The sequence below is a fragment of the Pagrus pagrus genome (assembly GCF_965226575.1).
Source record: "Pagrus pagrus genome assembly, chromosome: 2".
Taxonomy (NCBI): Eukaryota; Metazoa; Chordata; class Actinopteri; order Spariformes; family Sparidae; genus Pagrus; species Pagrus pagrus.
Genome location: NC_140186.1, coordinates 27,940,533 through 27,959,813, shown reverse-complemented (window position 1 = coordinate 27,959,813; position 19,281 = coordinate 27,940,533). Strand labels below are relative to the sequence as shown.

The 19,281-nt window shown below is 41.7% G+C and overlaps 2 protein-coding genes across 2 annotated transcripts; both read left to right on the top strand.

Moving 5' to 3' along the window:
* Positions 1-554: 554 nt before the first annotated feature.
* LOC311251214 (cysteine-rich protein 1) lies at positions 555-3,196 on the top strand. Its single transcript, XM_084343580.1, has 4 exons — positions 555-677; positions 2,568-2,662; positions 2,769-2,823; positions 2,926-3,196. The coding sequence occupies exons 1-4, from the start codon at positions 635-637 to the stop codon at positions 2,934-2,936; spliced, it is 204 nt and encodes a 67-aa protein (XP_084199706.1). The 5' UTR covers positions 555-634; the 3' UTR covers positions 2,937-3,196.
* Positions 3,197-5,345: 2,149 nt separating this feature from the next.
* pi4k2b (phosphatidylinositol 4-kinase type 2 beta) lies at positions 5,346-18,068 on the top strand. Its single transcript, XM_084339844.1, has 11 exons — positions 5,346-5,894; positions 10,321-10,472; positions 11,030-11,110; positions 11,254-11,373; positions 11,546-11,677; positions 12,569-12,722; positions 13,083-13,153; positions 13,594-13,696; positions 14,978-15,111; positions 15,279-15,338; positions 16,695-18,068. Exons 1-11 carry the CDS (start codon positions 5,546-5,548, stop codon positions 16,866-16,868), a joined length of 1,530 nt encoding a protein of 509 aa, XP_084195970.1. The 5' UTR covers positions 5,346-5,545; the 3' UTR covers positions 16,869-18,068.
* Positions 18,069-19,281: the final 1,213 nt, after the last annotated feature.

Sequence of the window (19,281 nt, the reverse complement as noted above, 5' to 3'; positions counted from 1 at the left end):
GTGCATGTGTGTGAGTATGTGACGGGAAAGAGAGAGAGGAGAGGGGATCGGCAGGGAGAAGGAGAGAAAGGCACAAGTGTCAGGTTTCCCTTTTCAATTGAAAGGATCAACTCCTTGTTTTTAATCTAGAAAAGAGGGTGAAAACAGCAGGAAAGGAGAGAAGATAGCTGGGAATTCGAGCTGCTGACAGCTGTTTTTGTCCCTTCCCTCCTCACTCTTCTTTCTTCCTTTCTCCTCTTCTTCTTTCTCCCCTTGCAGTGTCATGGCCACCCAAAGCATTTCTATAAACGTATATACATTGACTGCAAAATGAACCTTAATCACACGCCTTTATGTCTGTTATCATATATAAAAGAAGTCATTAAGGATGCCAGCTGTCTCCTGTTTTTTTTCCGCTGATGATAGTATTTACTTCTCAAATCACATTTTCTTTCTCTTCCTGTGACGTCTCAGTCACCACATCCTGGTTTTGACTTCACAAGACGCCGACAATCGCTGCAGTTTAACGGTTTTCCTGTCGATTTTCAGTTCACACATTCATGTGCACTCGCACACTCTCGCAGGACGGATTTACTCACCACGCCAGCTAAAGTGCACACACCCCACACTATACAATAAATAATTATATACCATAATGGTAGGCTACTGTCCAATCTGTGGGAAGCCCGTTTACTTTGGTGAGTCTGACCTCTTTAATTTTTTTGACTCTTCCTCTGTCTGTCTGGCGTTTTCTCTCTCTGCTGCTTGCTTATTTTCTCTCCCTCTTAAGGTTTTCTCTTTTAGTTGCCTCAATAGGAAAAAGTTGATGAATTTAAAAAAAGCGTTTTGGCGTCACCACAGAACTCGTCGCAAAACTGTAAGTTCACAGGATTAAAGAAAAGGAATGAACCGGTGAAAATGTGTTTACAAAATTCGTAATAGGCCTTTGTTACAGTGGACATGACCCGCCGCACACAGGTGTACCTAGTAATGTTAACGATGGCTGCATTCCATTTAGATGCGCCGGTATTGAAGGTGCACTATGTAGTGTAGGGGAAGACATCTGAATCAGAAGAGGAAGATCTTCTGTGACTGATTTTTTATGGCTAAACAAACTCTCCTTACTTTCATGACTGAATAAACTGAATAAACACACTGACCTGAAAGGACAACACAATTCCAATCTGTTTGACTTTGTTTATATTTGGCGGACCCTGCCACCTTTCTAGCTCCAAAGACAATGTTCTGGGAACCTTATTTTTCTTAGTTTGTGTTATTACTTCACTTCTGTGTTTGAATTTCTTTTCCAATACTACATAGTGACCCTTTGAGGCCCTGTTTGTTGTGCATATAGTGACTCACTCTACCACTACTGACAAGTCAAAATATCTGCTCTATAAAAGGGGCTTTGATATTCATGCTACAAAGGTTTATAGGTCTATTCGCTGATATATCTGGATATATTCTCTGTTTAGAGGACTAAAATAAGGCTTCTTTCTCCTTCTCTTTCAAGCACACACACACGCACACACACACAGGACTGCATGTACACGTTTCCATGATAACAACAGGATGTGGGTCTAGCCAGACAAGCTTGCATGCTGCTCTCTGGGTTTCCTCCTTACCTTCTGTCTCTCTCTTACACTCCAACCTCGTTATTAGAAGAACAACAGCACTTGAAGCCGCTATTTCAAGTCTAATTTGTTATCTTTTTCTTTTATTGCGTGTTTTACTTGCCTATTCAAGTGCCAGCTAAGTTCAAAATTCTCTGATGTGACCTGGCCTACTTACCTCTTTTCCTCCAGCACCAGCCCTCTTTGGTCTAGTTGCACTGATGAGAGTAACAGTCTGTATTCTGAGGCAGACGGTCGAATCACGCTATTTCCTGTAAATTCAATGAAAATTATGTTTTATTTAATTGGCGCGATTGTCCCACATTTCAGAGTGTCCAGACATGATGTTATAAAAATACAATGTCTGTGTGCAAAAGTCCACTGACTTTTTGGTAAAAGGAGACATATTATGCTCATTTTCAGGTTCAGAATTTTATTTTGATTTACTACTAGAATAGCCTTACATGCTTTAATGCTCAAAAAACACATCAGTTTTCTTCTACTGTCCAATGCTGCAGGACTGTATCCCCCTTCTGTCTGAAACGCTCTTTTTTTAGCTCCTGTCTATTTTAGGCCCCACTTCTGAATATCCAGTCTGCTCTGATTGGTCAGCTCACACACACCTGAGCCAGCACCGCTAAAAACAACAGCGCAGCTGTGCTTAATTAATTCTTAAGTGACAAACTGGCTGCTAGGCACAAATTGGTGGCGTAGTGTGATGTCACAGAGTCACAGAATTAAAGGCGTTGCTGACGAAGCGTTTCAAGAGTAGTGTTTTCTGTGGGAGAGAGGAGCTCCCGCTGGTGTGGACTTTGGCCTTTTAAACATTCAAGACCTTCTACATTCACAAGAACATATACAACAAAATGAAGGAAAATGATAAATAAAATAAATAAACAATAAAGAATAATAGGTCTCCTTTAAACATCCCACCCTGCCTATCTGTAACACAGTCCTCATTTTTCTCTGGTACAGGTGAGAAGAAGAGGTCCTTAGGGAGGGACTACCACCCTCTGTGTCTGAAATGTCAAAAGTGCAACAGACAACTCACAGCTGGACAACATGCCGAGGTATAAGAGGAGAATGGATGAGGAATTATATAGAGAAAAACAGTGAAAATGTGTTTGAATAGGAGTAGGATATTGCTGAAAATATGTCCTGCTGGTTGTGTTTCAGTATGACGAGAAGCCATACTGTTCACACTGCTACCTGAAGATGTTTGGTCCAAGAGGTACTGCCTTCCCACTATGAAAGCACACACACACACGTGCAGGAAAGGACTGCACACATATTATTTCTGAATCTCTTTCTCTGCGTGTATCTCTCTTGACAGGTAACAGGTGACTGCAGTGCAGTGCTCCTTCACAGACACCAGCCTGAGCCTGAATGGACCGAAGCTGACACACAGAAGACACGCACAGCCTCCTTATTGGCCCAAAATTAGAAAATGAATGAATAAATATGAAGAAATGAAGAACACAAATTAATTATTTATAAATGTGTGATGATCCTTTGATGTCATGTGAGTGTGTGATTGTTCACTTTTATAATATAAATGGGTTTTACATGTAGAAAATTGTTAGTCAGTATTAATAAAAGCATTTTTAAACACGCCAAATTCTGGTGGATGTCTCCGTCTCTGTGGTGAACTTTGCAGACACTGTAATCAGGAGCCCACATGCTCCTGCTCTGGCATTCCACAGTGGATGTATTTGCTCGCAAACTAACAAATCAAATCAAATACTCTAATCGCAGACAACATGCATGCACATAAAATGAAGTTGCGCCATAGGGTTGTCCCTCATCACACAGCCAGAGGAAAGGAAATGGAAGGGAAAGGAGGAAGGAAGGGAGGAAGGTAGAGTGGATGGATGGTTGTTTTTGGCAGAGTAAACCAGATCTTATGCCAGCAGAATCTGCTGGAATGGGTGCTACAGTCAGTGAGGCAAAGACAGATCTCACACACATACACACATGCATTCATGCACACTGCTGCAGGGGCTTGTCACCCAGCGGTGGGTGAAGTACATAGGTTTGACAGACACACACACACACACACACACACACACACACACACACACACACACACAGAGAGAGAGAGAGAAAGAGGGAAGTGTGCCTCCTGTAAAGTGTCATGTGTCACACAGGTGACATTTCAGGTATTTGTCCTTGAAGCGTAGATGGATACAGAAATAAAGGGTTTCAAGGATAAAGGAGGCAGAGGCAGAGGCAGGAGCAGTATGAAGTGAGCTGATGGACAAAGGGAGAGAGGGCTGATGGGATTATTTAAACATCTAGCGAAGAGCTGGCACAGGGATGCCTGTGTGTCTCTACAGCATGTCTTTGAACCTGTCCATCTCCTTCTCACCCCCCCCCAGATCCCTCCTTCATCCTCCTTCCTCTTCTGTCCCTGCACTCTCCTCCCCCCTCTCCCTCCTCTCTCCTTCACCCCGTAACCCCCTACCTTGATAGATCACATGACTGCTGTGATACCAGCTGGCTGACTGCTCATTTGCATGTGTTTCAGCTTCACTCCCTTATTAGAGAGATGGGCGGCGTGGAGCGGCCGAGATCTAGGTGGAGAGGGGCTGAGGGGTTAAGGGAGAGTGAGGTGCTGGGGAGAGCTCTGGGTGAATTATGGGCTTTCTGAGAATATAAAGAAAAGAGAGAAACCATATAGGGATAGAGGAACAAGGAGGGGAAAGTCGAATAGAGAAGAGTTACTGTATTACGCTTGGCAAGTTTAAGGACCTGCATTAATCCTCCAGAGACCCAAGCTTCAGAAAAGTTCTTTCTCTGGTGATGGTGAACCAGAATAACAACCACTCGTGGTTCTGAAATTAAGTTTAGAGACAATCTGTGGTTAGGCCAGGAACTCATGTGCTGGCAAAACATTAACAATGACGGCACTCAATGAGGGACTCCAAACTGGTCTACAAGGAGCACCAGTACTAGTTTACATGAAAGGAGACAAATGAATGAATAAAATAGGCCAAATGTCGAAGGAGAAGTCGTTTTGCGTGGCACTCAACACACTTTGCACTGGTCTTTATTTGTGTATCACTGTCGACATCTAGTGGCCATAAATGTTACTGCTTCATTTCAAAGGCAGTCAAACGGGGACATGAATGAATGGACAGTGAACGCATCACTTTACTTTGAATTAAAATGAAACATTTTGAATTGTGACGGATTACATATCGATATAATGGTGGAGCGTCGCTTTTTAAGTATTACCAGCAATGTGACGTGCACTATGATTTAATTCTTGATTAAACCAAGTTTGGCAGCGGTTATTGTTATATTATATATTGTTATATTATTATATTATTATATTGTTGCGTATGAGTTACAGGGTAAGTTTACCTTAAAATAGAGGCGCAGACGCGGAAGAGTTGAGCGATGAAAGTGCAAAGCTGTTTTCAAAGCAGGCCAACAGGTAATCCTAACTAAACCTTCTGACTCAAATCGTCATGGAAGCGGCTTTTTACCTCCAATAACTAGCCATATTTGTCTTTTGTTGACTTTTTTTTTTGTTTTAATTTGAAAGCTAATATTTGGCTTTAGTCCAGTAACGATAACTTGACATATGTGAACTGTTTTCACCGAGTGTTCTAGTCAAGAGTGAATTTGACCGAGAAATTGCTAACGTCTTCAATTTTCGAGAGGTCGGACTTCACACGGAGCACCTGAAGGCAACCTTAGCCAACGGTGTTCCTTTTTGGAGCGCATGCGCAGTGAGGCAGATAGGAAGCAGCGCAAACGAGCTTGAAGGAAGGATTATGTGGACATATGAGGGAGAGAGACCAGCTGCTTTCCAATCATTTATTTGGGCTTTGTGTACTCGTGGAAAGAAGGGAGTCTTTTAAAAATGGAAGGCTGACAGCTTAAAAGAAATTCAATGTAATTTGATGTACATATAACTGTTTGTTTAAAAAAAAAAAGGGGCGACAATGATGTCAGAATGCGACCCGACAGAGGCAACCGAGCCAGCGCTGGACACCGGAGCGACAGCGGTGCCTACTTCGGAGTGTAACTTTCACTGCTCGGACCCTCCGGCGGTATTATTTGACAGGAATAGGTTAGGTTTGGGGCTTGCGGCGAACCCTGGAGTCGCCGTCCGCATTTCGGACTCTTGTGAAAGCGTCTTGACCGAGCTGGAGACGGACGGTTCCGGGGAAGAGGCGCTGTTGTTACCGTGCTTAGCAGGAAGCTCGTCGTCTCCGCGGGGTGTACGAGAGAAGAGGAGCAGGCGGAACAGACACAGCTCGTCGTCGGATAAAGACACCTTGTCCTCCCCAGGTAATTGCTTCTGATCGATGCCTTTGAAATCTAATACAGGAAGTACCGTCGGATAAGTAGGCAGCTATGACAGGAACCTATGCTCAATAAGGTTATGTCATGAGGAGCATTTGTTGTCTCATATGGCTCAGTGTAAAAATGCAGAGGTTGATCACTACTGTAGGTTAGGTTATGAGTGTGGACGACAGTGAATGCAACATGGTCTTCACTGGGAGTCCCCCGAGGGCCCCTGGAGGGTCTGGGCCCTGACGTGGGGAACCTAAACGTTGGATATTAAGGATCAGAAGTAAAAGTAGAAAAGTACCTGGTTTCACAGACAGAAAAACTGTGTGAACGTTATGAAAAGTTTCCTTACATCTGTGTAACTTTGAAGGGATTTGGCTTGTGAGATTGAGTATGTAACCTGTCTGTGTGAAGACTGTTAGTTTTCCAGTCAGCTGATGTAATAGCTGTATGTTATCATCCATGTGTCTGATATGAGGTGGCACTGGAACACTACACAGTCCAAAGTACAGTTAATAGTCATCAGTTGTAAAATTTCCTCACTGTAAACACCCTTACAACAAACTCTCATGATTGCATGATTTTTCTAGTGTGTTCCCAAATTTGTCTTTGTTCATACAAGTTCAGATGTGTTTAGTGTTCAGGTTTCCTCCTTAGTAACTGGCGAACACTAAAGAAAGAGGCCAACAGAATCTATTTTTTGCCGGCCTTATCTGCTCTCAGTGTTACATATTCGCATCACCAGATCTGTTTTGGACTATAAAAAGAAAAGAAGATGGTAAAGGAGAAAACAAAGAGAAGGTGATCTAGTCACCATGGAAGCAGCACATATTCTGACTTCACTGCTAATTGGATTTAACACCTCTCCCCCTCATACCGCCCACCTTTCTTTGTTCCCTCGCAATATAGTTTTCAAGCATTTTTTTCCCTTTTATGTTCACTTCTATTGGTCTTTCTCTCTCTGCAGAGGTCTATTGTCTGACCAGTATCTATCAGGGCCAGAAATCTAGGCCACAGGTAGACGCGCTGAGCCTGAATTCGCGGGTGTTAGTGTCTCGTTTCCTGTGGCCTTTTAGTATAATAGTGTTCAGGTGTAGAATTGCAGTAGCATTTTTATTCAGTGCATTATAAATAAGGAGCCACACAGAGGGAGAGAGAGCTTTGTGTGATATAAAATGTCATGCCAGACTCTCGTATTTAAATTCTACTATGCATATCTCACACGGCCTGACCCGAAATCAGCCACAATTTGCATTCATATAATCTGCCAAGTGTACGTTATGCAAAATATGGTTTATCTTGATTGAGTCGCATACATTAAAATATTTATTCATGTAACAGTCTAAGCATAGGACTGCTATATTTCAGTATGTGTGAAGGGTATGTATAAACTTGTTTGTAAAGTTTAGTGCGGCCACACGTCTTCTCAGAGTGCAGTGTTGCGATGGCTCGCACTGTGTTCACTGCAGGTCAGCAGGTCTCTTGAGCTCTGAGCGAGTTGCACTCCGCTGTGAAAGAGCTCTGCTGGGGCCATTAACTGACCAAGGGCTCTGAGACCGACATTAAATATGCATAAGGCCTTTGTGCAAGCAAACACACACAGGCGGACAGGCAAACACTCTGCAGTCTGGTACAGTGCTTGATGATGATGCTGATGATGATTGCGAGGGCGTTTGGGAGGGAGAAAGTGTGCATGTGTATTTACTTTCAGCAGGGTGAGAATAATGGGAAGAGGGAGACATCTGTGCCTCCTGCAGTCACACTACACAATGACATTATCATAGACTTTCATCAACACGAACAATCCAGCACAAGCATACATCCTTCATCAGGCATGACAGCTGAATAAATGTACTGAATCTATTGTGGGAAATGAAATGATGATGATAAAATATTGTGTCAGCTCTGTCGAACACGCAGATAAATTGTGTTGTAAATCAGAGGCATCCAGCAGGACTGTATCGCAATCTATCTTTAGCTCCGTGTTGACAGCATATTACACCCATATTAAAGTCGAGATGGAGCTGTTTTTAGATAACAATCAGCTTCCCTTCAGATCAACGGAAAGACACCTTCATGGCCACACTTACTGTACAGTGGTAGGGTGGCGCTAACAGCTTGCTAACTGTACACCAACTTGAATGACATACCACACACAAGAACAGGGGATCACATGTAGCATATCTTTCTAATATCAAGCATTTTCCAATTGGTGTAGTACAGTGTCCAACGACAATATTATTTGAACAAAACCAGGTATGTTGGCATTTAACAATTAACTTACCCTGTATGTTACTCCGAATCAAGAGCTTGGATTGAAATCTCTACTCAAGTAAATTGTGTGTGTCAGGCAGTGGTGTACAGTTAATGGATTGGGTTCATCAGTTGACAGTCAACAATTGACTGAAGGATAATCTGACCTGTTGCTGAAGTTTGCCCAGGTTAGTTTTGTTCTTAAAATCCCCGGTGCTTAACTTTCAGGCTTTCTCTTAAAGCAGGATTTTAATCATTTCATAGTATAAACAAGCGTACTGAGTGCCACAAGCACAGCCCAGCTGTGTAACCCCTAGCTCTACCTTGAGCTGCACCTCATGCACAGACCTTGAAAACATAAAAAATGCAGTAGTGTGTTGTTTTTTTAGAGGGAGCTGTTGGTGATAATATTGAGGCCAGTTCTCAGCTGGATGAAAACGAACTAAACTGGAAGGCACAAATCACCCAACATGGGAACAAAAACAGTGTGGGTGGAAATCATTTAGAGGTTCCCTGATAAGTAAAAGACTCAATTTTACTCAACTATGATAAGACATTGTGAAAGTCCAGCTGAATACTTCTTGTCTCAACCTCGCCTACGGTGGACGCTAAGAACACAAATGCCCCACAGACAAGCCACTGTTTGGTTTGTCGGTTCTGGGCTACTATAGAAACATGGCAGTGCAAAACGATGGCTTGTCTAAACAACAATTCTTAGTTTCAGGTAATCATACACTAATGAAAACACAATTATGAATTATATATTCTATTTCTGCCAGTAGATCCCCCTAAATCCTACACACTGGACCTTTAATATATCCAACCAGGCCTCGTGGGTTACGTGGCTAAGTAAACCCTGACATGTATCTGTTTTTGAAATAACTCAGGTCCCTGAAGTCATTTTTGCATATCGCCGTCCTTCTATTCTCTCCTTCCTCCTTTTTTAATTAGCCTCTCTCTCAGCTGTCTTCAAGTGAATTAGCTTCAAAGCTATCTTTGTTTCCTCTTATCTCTCTGTGACAAATGGCATGTTAACTGTCCTCACATCCCTTTGTCCATTCTTCCCTCCCCCCCTTCCTCCCCCCCTGTTTGTCCCTTCATCCCTCCCCACATCCCACTGTGACTTTAGTGTGACTGATACAGAGCATATGGAGCCTTTCTGTCAGCTGACTGTTCTGCCCAGTGTGAGGAGGGGAGGCTAGAACATGTCATGTCATACGATTGGGCTTTCATCAAAGGAATAATCAGCGCCCCATATTCATTAGAGAGCAGTCACATCCAGAGAATTATATCAGATCTGCAAGGCAAAAGAAAATGTTATTTTCTGACTGGTAGCAGCAAGAAGGTTCATTTGCATGTTCCGTCTGTGCTCTGCAATCAACCTGTATGACCAAAGATGAGCAGGACTGTTGAAATGGTGATTCTAAATTGGCCGTAGGTGTGAATGTGTGTCCAGGTTGTACCCCACCTCTCACTCCGTGTGTGCTCGGGAATACTTCCAGTCTCAGAATGGATGACTGGCTCTGGTTTCCTCTCACATACAAACTGTGTGCATACAATGAATGTTTTTTTAGAGGAGAGACAGTAGATGGAAAGTTTGGATTAATTATTTGTACCATAATGATCATTTTCATTTAATGTTGTGCATGCATAAAAAAAGATCTAACTACAAATTTGCTCTTTTTATAGAGAAATATCATCTGTATACTTTTGACTAGGCTCTGCAAATATGACCTGAGGATTAAAAAAAACACGATTCAGTATTCACACACAAAGTTATAGTACAATCTGTATATGCTATGACACAGGTGAAAACAGGTGATGAAATTGTTTGGGTGATGAGCTGCAATGATCTGTGATTGCAGTTTCAGACTTGCAAATTATTCCTCCAGCTTTCACTTTTTGCTGCTTGTCTCTCTTTGAAATATACTTTCTACTCTTTTTAACATTTATGTTTCAGCGTGCAATATGTAAATAAGGTACCAGGAATGTTACCAATTTGTTTGACTGTTTCCATAGCGATGCTGATGATGAGGAGGAATATGAAGGGTCCTGTTAATGTATTTTAGCTGCATGACATTAATTTAACACCATATGTTTGGAAGTGGCACCATTGTGTTGTAGAATTGTTCTGTAGCACACTCATTAAGCATTAATCTTATCTTTGTAGGTGCCAACGGTGGGGACTTCAACCACTTCCCTGAAGATCCTGAGTTTGCAGATATTATCCAAAGGGCAGAACAAGCTATTGAGAATGGCGCCTTTCCAGAGAGGATTTCCCAGGGTTCCAGTGGGAGCTACTTTGTCAAAGACCCGAAAGGGGTGAGATAAAGAAATGACACTGATAAATGAGACGGGGAGGAGAGGAAGGACCACAGAGCTTTAAAAACATTTTATTTTTGTTTTAAGATTACATTCCCTTTCCAGCTTTAAATGGGGCTGCAACTAATGATTATATTTATTATCAAAATGTTCACAGTTAATGACACCTGACATTTAGCTCCCCTTGACGTGGGTCTACATGGCCCTCAAGGAGAATCCAGCAGCTAACAGCTACAGCAGAGACTGGTTGAATAATGCAGCCAGCGATGCCTGCATCGATAACAGATAGCCAGCATGCATGATTAGCATCACATTAACAAGTTTAATGTACGCTACAGGGAAAGGATATTGATCTCTAACTTGTTAGCAGCATCGCTGTCACTTTACATTTTCTGCTTGTAACTTTACACGTCTCGCCTGTTGTTCTTTAATCTGGCTCTTTAAAGGTTCAGTAAAATTACAAAAGGCTTTTCCTGCCGTAAATATGCCCCTGTGTGTGCTGTATTTTCCTATTGTCTAAATGTATTTTTAATTTTTTTTATCTTTTCTTTCCACAGAAAATCATTGGTGTTTTCAAACCAAAGTCAGAAGAACCTTATGGTCACCTGAACCCTAAATGGACCAAATATTTTCACAAGGTATGTTGTGTCTCCTGTTTTATCTGTGTGTAAACAGTCTGAAGTAGTATAAGCAGAAATGTAACACTGTTAACCAGCTTTTTATAAAAACAATTTTCTCAAGGCTTCCTGGTCACCCTCCTTCTATTTGCTTCCCTCATTAGCTGTGCTGTCCGTGTTGTTTCGGCCGAGGCTGCTTGTTGCCTAACCAGGGTTACCTCTCTGAGGCTGCTGCCTCACTGGTTGACACCAAGCTTGGCCTGGGAGTGGTTCCCAAAACAAAGGTGGGCCCTCTGAGTGCATGCACGTTCTTGCTTTTAAAGTTTTTTAACAGCAACATGCCATCAGTTTAAATGAAATCCATTCACATTTTTTTTGCTGTAGGAGAAATTATTGCACAGCAGTCACAAGATAAAACTAAACCGGTGTTAACTGAGTATCTCCTCCTTTCATCAGGTGGTGTATCTGGCAAGTGAGACGTTCCACTACAGCGCCATCGACAGAGCCAAATCCAGGGGGAAGAAGTACGCCTTAGAGAAAGTCCCCAAGGTGGGACGACGCTTCCACAGAGTGGGCCTCCCACCCAAGGTAACAGAGAGCCGTAACCTTTCACTGTCTAATGTCACTAGTCATTAGCTGTTTTGTAACAAGGTTGAGCGTCAGCCGAAAACTTTGTTTTTGCTCGTCCTGTGTGATACCTTCCTCCAGCTTTACTTTTTCTTTGCTCTATGTTATTGAGTGAAACACATACTAGTTTTGTTTTGAGAAATATAATAATACAATCATCTTTTTTGTTTTCAACACATTTAAACAATTTCTTCCGTGGTCCTTTTTACATTTTATATGTACATGGTCTGCTGTATCATCATTATGTTATAAAGAGCTGTTGTCTCAATGTGCGGAGGACTCAGAATAGCTGCTGATGCAGCCTTGGCAGAGGACAGGAAGAGGAATCGTGCCACACTGCCTGACTGTGTGTTCCCTGAAAAAAAAAAAAACAGGTTTATTCAAATAAATAGGTCAGAGGAAGAATAAATGTCATCTCTGCTTTGAATTGTGTTCTTTTCCCAGGCTCTTCTTCACACAGTGACTGGGTATTCGTATCTCTTTCGTAGTGTACTGTACTCAAACCCAGGGCCAGTTTTGACGTTTAATCAAAAGCATGTATAACAGCGTATTATGTTTGTGCAGCTCCCTGTTTGTCATCTGACGCAGCCTTCATCGTGATCTATTGCTTTGTAGATGTTGTGAAATGGTGACTGAAAAAAGTCTGTTCAGGAAGTAGAATGAGGAAGTTGGCTTCATTTTACAACTGTCGTGTAATGCTGACATTTTGACCTGTTGACATCACAGTTTCCCTCAGTACATCACTGCACCACATGGTCTCATTTCCATATAATCAAACTACCCTCTATAAACACTGGACAACGCAGTGCAAAGTTTTTTTTTATGTAAATGTGATGTGTTGTGTGTTTGCAGGTGGGCTCATTTCAGCTGTTTGTGGAGGGTTACCGTGAGGCAGACTACTGGCTGCGGCGCTTCGAGGCAGAACCTCTACCAGAGAACATCAGGAAGCAGCTGCAGTCCCAGTTTGAGCGGCTGGTAGTGTTAGACTATGTTATTAGAAACACAGGTGAGGGTGTGTCTGTGTTAACATTTAGATAGTGTCTGAATGTAAACACAGCTTTGTACAGTCCATTAGTCCAACTTTGTTACGTTCACTTCTCCTAAAATGTTGGATTGAGCATTTTTGCACACAGGCCATTTACAGCCATTGTCACCGGTGTTCTTTTGCATTTTCATTGTTGTTTGTAGACACTGTTGGCATTTTTGCACGTCAGTGTGTCGCAATTAAATTTGCGCTGGTCATCATGGCCAATTATTTTAATAGCTGTGTGATTGTGCTCTCTGATCCCAGCTATGTATGTTCATATGGAAACTTCTTCTCACTCTACACTCCCTTACTTTCATTTTCTATTCATTTCCTCCTCAGATCGAGGGAATGACAACTGGTTGATCAAGTATGAGAAGCCAGGAGAAGGAGGAGAAGACGATGGACAAAAGGTGAGGTTCAATCAACATGTATTTAAGGTTTGTTCACATTCATTATATAACAAACTCTCACCCTGCTGCAGGCAATTGAGCTGCTGTGAAGTTGGCAGGGTGCAGCTCATTTTAAACACACAACAAAAAAGCTTAAACAAACACACACACCTGTGTACACAGGACACACAGGGCCCCATATACACAAACAATAGCTTGGACATTGCAGGTCTGGAACAACCCAGTGCCCCTGTGACTTTGCTGGTGACAGCAGCCAGAGCACTATCTGACTCCCCGTCATCGGTCATTATTTGCCATGTGCTGATTAATGAGCAAAGGTTGTCATCTCTCTGTCCAATTAATCAGGCCTTTGGACAGTGATCAATAACTGGTCATCAGTCATTAATCATTCAGTCAGTTGGTGGTGGTGACGTCTCTGATCCTCTCTCTCCTCACTGTAGGATGCAGAGTGGCCAGAGAGCAGCTCAGACTCCTGCATCAAGATAGCGGCAATCGACAACGGCCTGGCCTTCCCCTTTAAACACCCGGACGAATGGAGAGCCTGTATGTTGGTCTCTTTCCTCCCTCACCTGTCATCATTCATGTCTGTCTTCACTACTCACTGTCTCTGTCAACACATTGTCCTCACTAATAATGGTGTGAACAGCGGATATTCACTTTCACCCGGGGAAAAAATAGGCAAATGGTTTTAACAAGCAACCAGAGAAGAATATGACAAAAGTATTTAAATTACAATGATAACAACAGAAAAAACCACAAGAGAACAGTGTTTTAGAATACTTATGTTTGTTACTTATTCTAAAGCTGTACTCAATCATGCCTGTGAAGATTAAAGAAATAGTTTGAATATTTGGGAAATACACTTTTTTGCCTTCTTGCCGAGATTTAGACGAGAAGATCGATACAACTGTCATATGTTCTCTAAATGTTGAGCTAGAGTCAGCAAACAATTAGCTTAACTTAGCATTAATACTGGAAACAGGAGGAAACGGCTAGCCAGGCTTTTTTCAGTTGTTAAAAAACATGCATGTAAAATCTGTTGTAAAACTACAACATTTTGTGTTGGTTATTGAGCTCTGGAGGTGCAGGTAGTTGTATTTTATTACCTTCAAAAAGAGTCAGGCTAGTGTATGTGCTAAGCTAACCAGCTGCTGGCTGTAGCTTCATGTTGACCCAGCAGACCTGATCGCCTCTCATCAGAGCTCTCGACAAAAAAGGGAATACACTTATTTTTCCTTTTGATTTCCCGTCCATCAAATGGCTAAAACGTATTACTTATCTTTCATTTCATGCCAGAAGAGTCTCTCTAGATCCTCTTTTGAGCGTCTTCTGGCAAGGAAACAAAGGATCATTCACAGTACAAAGCAGTAACACAACTAGACAATGTGGACTTGCAACAAAAATTAGGGATGAGGGAGTTCATTATTATCTGTGTCTGTTCAACCAATTAGATTATCTGCATCCGTATCTGTACTTGGAAAGGGCAGAGCTTAGCCCAGAAGTGGGTTGCGGACTAACAAGAAGTTGTTTGGTTAAGCCTGAAATCGATATGGGTTGATCAGAAGTTCCTATTTGTATTATTTACAGAACAGCCTCAGCATTGAGCTTCAGATCAATGTTTTGATCACCAGAGCAAGAACAGTTTTTAAACATGAATGAATAAACTTCTTTCTCAACCCTACAACAAATATCATAATGGCTATGTATAATTGTTTAGGAGCAATGCTGTGACTGTGGTATCAGGTAAAGGTTGTTGAGTGTCACACAGAGTGTTGTGAGGGTTGTGTGTTGTGATCATGACAAACTGTCCTGTTGGCCAATCAGACCCGTTCCACTGGGCATGGCTCCCCCAGGCTAAGGTGGCCTTCTCCCAGGAGACCAGAGACCTGGTGCTGTCCCGCCTCTCTGACATGAACTTTGTCCAGGACCTCTGTGAGGACCTCTATGAGATGTTCAAGGTACAAGAAGCCTCATAGCTTTCCTCTTCTCTCCTTTCTTCCTCTGTTTACGCAGATTAAAATGAGTTTTCTGTAATAGTCATGTGAACAAACAGCTCTCTAGCAGCAAAATGACATGTGTAGAGACACAGGACACCCACTCACAGGAATTATGTCTTTCTCTTCAGACGGATAAAGGCTTTGACAAAACCATGTTTGAGAGACAGATGTCTGTTATGAGGGGACAGGTGAGTTTTTTTGTTTCTTCATTATGTCCTCTATTTAGTTCTTTCCTTTTTTACCCTACCTCGTTCTCTTTTCTCTGCCCCACTTTCAGTCACTTAATTTTTTGCACCCATCTTGACCTGGTTTCTCACCCTCCAGCCATGTCTACTGCCCTGCTCCACCTTTCCTTGTTTTCTAGTCTGATCCTAACCTCTACCCCTGCTTTTCTTTTACCTCTTTGGGTTTATAACCACTGAGTGTGTTATAATGATTACAATGGACAAAGATAGACACTTACATCCATATAACAAGTCCCTTTTTATGTGTATGTATGTATATATATATATATATATATATATATATATATATAAACACACACACACACACACTCTGTGAGAGTACAAAGATGCCCGGACCTAAAAAATCATATTCTACAGATGTGAGGGGAAATGCTTGTTTGGTTGAAACAATCACATTATGATCACTTTATTTCTTTTTAAGTAAAAAATAATGAAAAGCAAAAATGACCATTCCCACTGAAATTGTGACACCATATCTGTGGAAATGTGTGCAATACTATCATTATTATTTTGTATTTAATTATTTTTTTTGCATAACATTCAGCCCCAGTTTTCATAATGTGCTGTCACCATTGTTGATGTTATTGGACAGAAAATTAACTTGCAAAGTCCATGTTGCTTCAGTTTGACCAGGATAAAGAATAAAAACTGGCTTGAGTTTTTGATTTCCTTCTCCTGGTTTCCTTCAGGGGTTCCCAATTCTCCCATATTTGTCCTACTTTGTGACAAGCTTTCACTCTTTTTCCCCATTTTAGTTATCACAGCCTGTTTCTGGCTCTGTACAGCATGTAGTCTGCTGTTATGTTGCGCCTCCTCCTCCTCAGTGAGTGGGAGAAGGACAGAGAAATGGATAAGAGAAAGAAATACTCAAGCAAATTTCAGATGTCCTGGAAAGAAGAATTCACGCCTCTATTTGGAGAGTTAAAAATGAAAGGGGCATGCATGTCTTAAATTCTGCCCCGTCGATTTTTCTGTCGATCACAGGGGTTGCGCCAATGTCAGTAACCATTGGGAAGCTGCCAAACACAGGGCAGTTGTTTGCATAGATTCTCCGAGGGCAAAAAATGAATGAATTAATAGAAATTGATGAATATTCATTTATGCTAGAGATTCAAGCAAGTTCAAGCCAGAGGGGCGCATTATTCAGTATTCTTTCCTGAGAATCAAAAGTAAAAAATGCTGCTACAGTGAACTCACAATGTACATTTTGGAAAGTGTGGCTTTATCTCACGTCTCATTTACAGCGCACGGTTTCTGCATGTCTGTGTTTCATACATCATGAACCCTGTTTGCCACCAGGTGCTGAACCTGACCCAGGCACTGAAGGACGGGAAGAGCCCCATCCAGCTGGTTCAGATGCCCCGGGTGGTGGTGGAGCGCAGCCGCTCAGGGGGCCAGGGACGTGTGGTCACACTTGGCAACGCCTTCACGCAAACCTTCCACTGCAAGCGTCCCTTTTTCTCCTCTTGGTAGTCAGAGACGGGTGAAGAAGGAGAACTGAAGAGAGACGTCTGCAACAGCCCTGTTTTTGTCCTGAAGTCGGGAAGTGACAAGAAGATGTGAATATTTCCTTGGTGAGAAGAGAAATGAAGAGAGAGACATAATGACAGAAAGTGAGAAAGAAGATTTGCACTCCTGAAAAATCCTCATTTTGTGAAGAGAACAGAGGAGCATGGGAGCTGGGGAGATTTACATACCAGTGTCTCCCAGAGACCTTGGGGCTGTTTGTGGTTGCCATGGTGACTTGATTGGATAATCGGCTTTTCCACAGAGGTGGGCTTTGTTTATTGTTAGGAAGCAGATAAGATTTTTTTTTTTTACCCACCCAAAGTACCTACTGAAGTAGTCTCCTGCAAGGTCTCTTAGTGGGGCTAATGGCCAAAGAACAAGCACTTACAAACCACAAACCAACAGATCTGTGGTCCACAAGTGTTTGGGAAACTAAAGGACTGGTTTCACAGATCGCTCCAGAAAGAGATTTTTTCTTTTTTTTTTTGTAATCTAGGACAGTGTTGGTCCTGGCCTGGAAAAAAGTCTAAAAATATTTGCTTTGCCTTGTAGGATTACTTATTAAAACATAGATGTGCACTTGCACTGCTGGAAGTGTTTGACTGATGCGTCATCACTGGGTCAAACAGCTCTTTACCCAGTGTTGGCTTTCAAAACCACATCTGTTGAGCAAACACAAACTCAGTGTCTTCAACTCTCACTACTGCCAAATCTGTTAGTGGAAGGAATATTTAAAAGCCTCAAGAAGAGAATATTGAAACTTGAATATGAAGTCTGGAGGAGGAGGGCTAGTGATAAACACGTTGCTTGAATGTAATCTGTTTACGGTTTCTATACAGACTCTTGCTCCTAACATTTCAGTATGAGTGACTGCTGTCAAAAAATCGACTTTTCTCGTAACAATGAATGTATTTGTTGTATGACTTGTATTTAATTGCTGGCAAGCAGCTTTCTCTTGAACCTCGTGGTACGAGGGATGGCGCCTCGTCCCTCCCCACACGTTATATGAGAAGGAAAAACAAAACGGAGGACAACGTTTCACACTTGCTCGATGCTGTTGTGTTTTCTTATGTATGCATCTTGAAATTTTTATTCCAACTCAATGATTGTATGAGGAAAAATTGTATATTTAACAGATGAAAAATAAAATTTGGGAAATTTGAATTCTGGTGTTTGTTACAGTTTCCCAGAAATGGCTTCAGTGAAAGATGAATGAGAGGAAGAAGTAAGAACGTTTTGTTTAACTGCTGTGGGAAACAGCACGACAACAGTAAGTGTTACAACTGTGTACATTTACTGTCCTCAAACGCTGTCGGCACAGGTGTGTTGAGCAGAGCCGAGATGGCATGGGTGTCACAGTTTCCATAAACCTGTGAGAGGGCCATTAAACAAACAGAAGACTGGTTTATGATTGACTGATGATGGGAGCAGTAATGCCTCTAGCGACTGTGCGCTATTAATAACTACACTGTATTTGCATGACATTTCAATATAGAGTGAATATACATAAAAAAAAAGAGAAACCACACTTCACATGGTGGGGAGGGGTTATCATTAACTCTTAACATCGTAAATGGAAAATAACAGATCAAATACATAGAGACCAACACTGATGTACTGTAAATAACCAAAAGCAGTGATGGAGTGTAACTAAGTAAATTTACCAAAGTACTGTACTGATGTATATTTTTGAGGTATTTGTACTTATCTTGAGTTCTTACATTTTCTGCTACTTACGTGTTTTATGGACAATCAGATAATTAAAAAACATCAATTCAGATAGTCAGAAAAATGCTGAATATGAAATCTGATAATTGGCCAGGCAAATAATTGGTCAACCCAGAATATACAATATTTACATGTATGTAAATATTGATCAGTGGTCAGTGGGATCAGGGATCAGTGCTGTCACCCTGCTATGTCTTACCTAACTTACTGTGCACGCAGGGCTGCGACTAACAGTTGTTGAAAGGATTGACTGATCTGTTGATCATATCTTTGAATCGTGGTACAAAAATTGTATCTATACGATGTAAGAAAATAATGAAAAATGCCCAGCCCAATTTCCCAAAGTCGGATTTATTTTTTCCTCTCATACAATGATCATAGAGCTCGGAGATATTTGATTTAAAACCATTTAAAATTGAGTGAAGCAGCACATCCTCACATTTGAGATGTCTGAATTGGTAATAAATTGAAGTGTTGGAAAGTATAGACAAACTGAAGACACCATTTAACATGGCTCATCATCTAAGGTCATGGAAACAACCTGGTAATCCATGACCTTGTAGAAAGTAATGCTGCAAAACCTCATACAGACAGCTTCACTGCATAGCCGTGATCCTCATCCTCACAGCTCATGCCGCAGGTTACACTG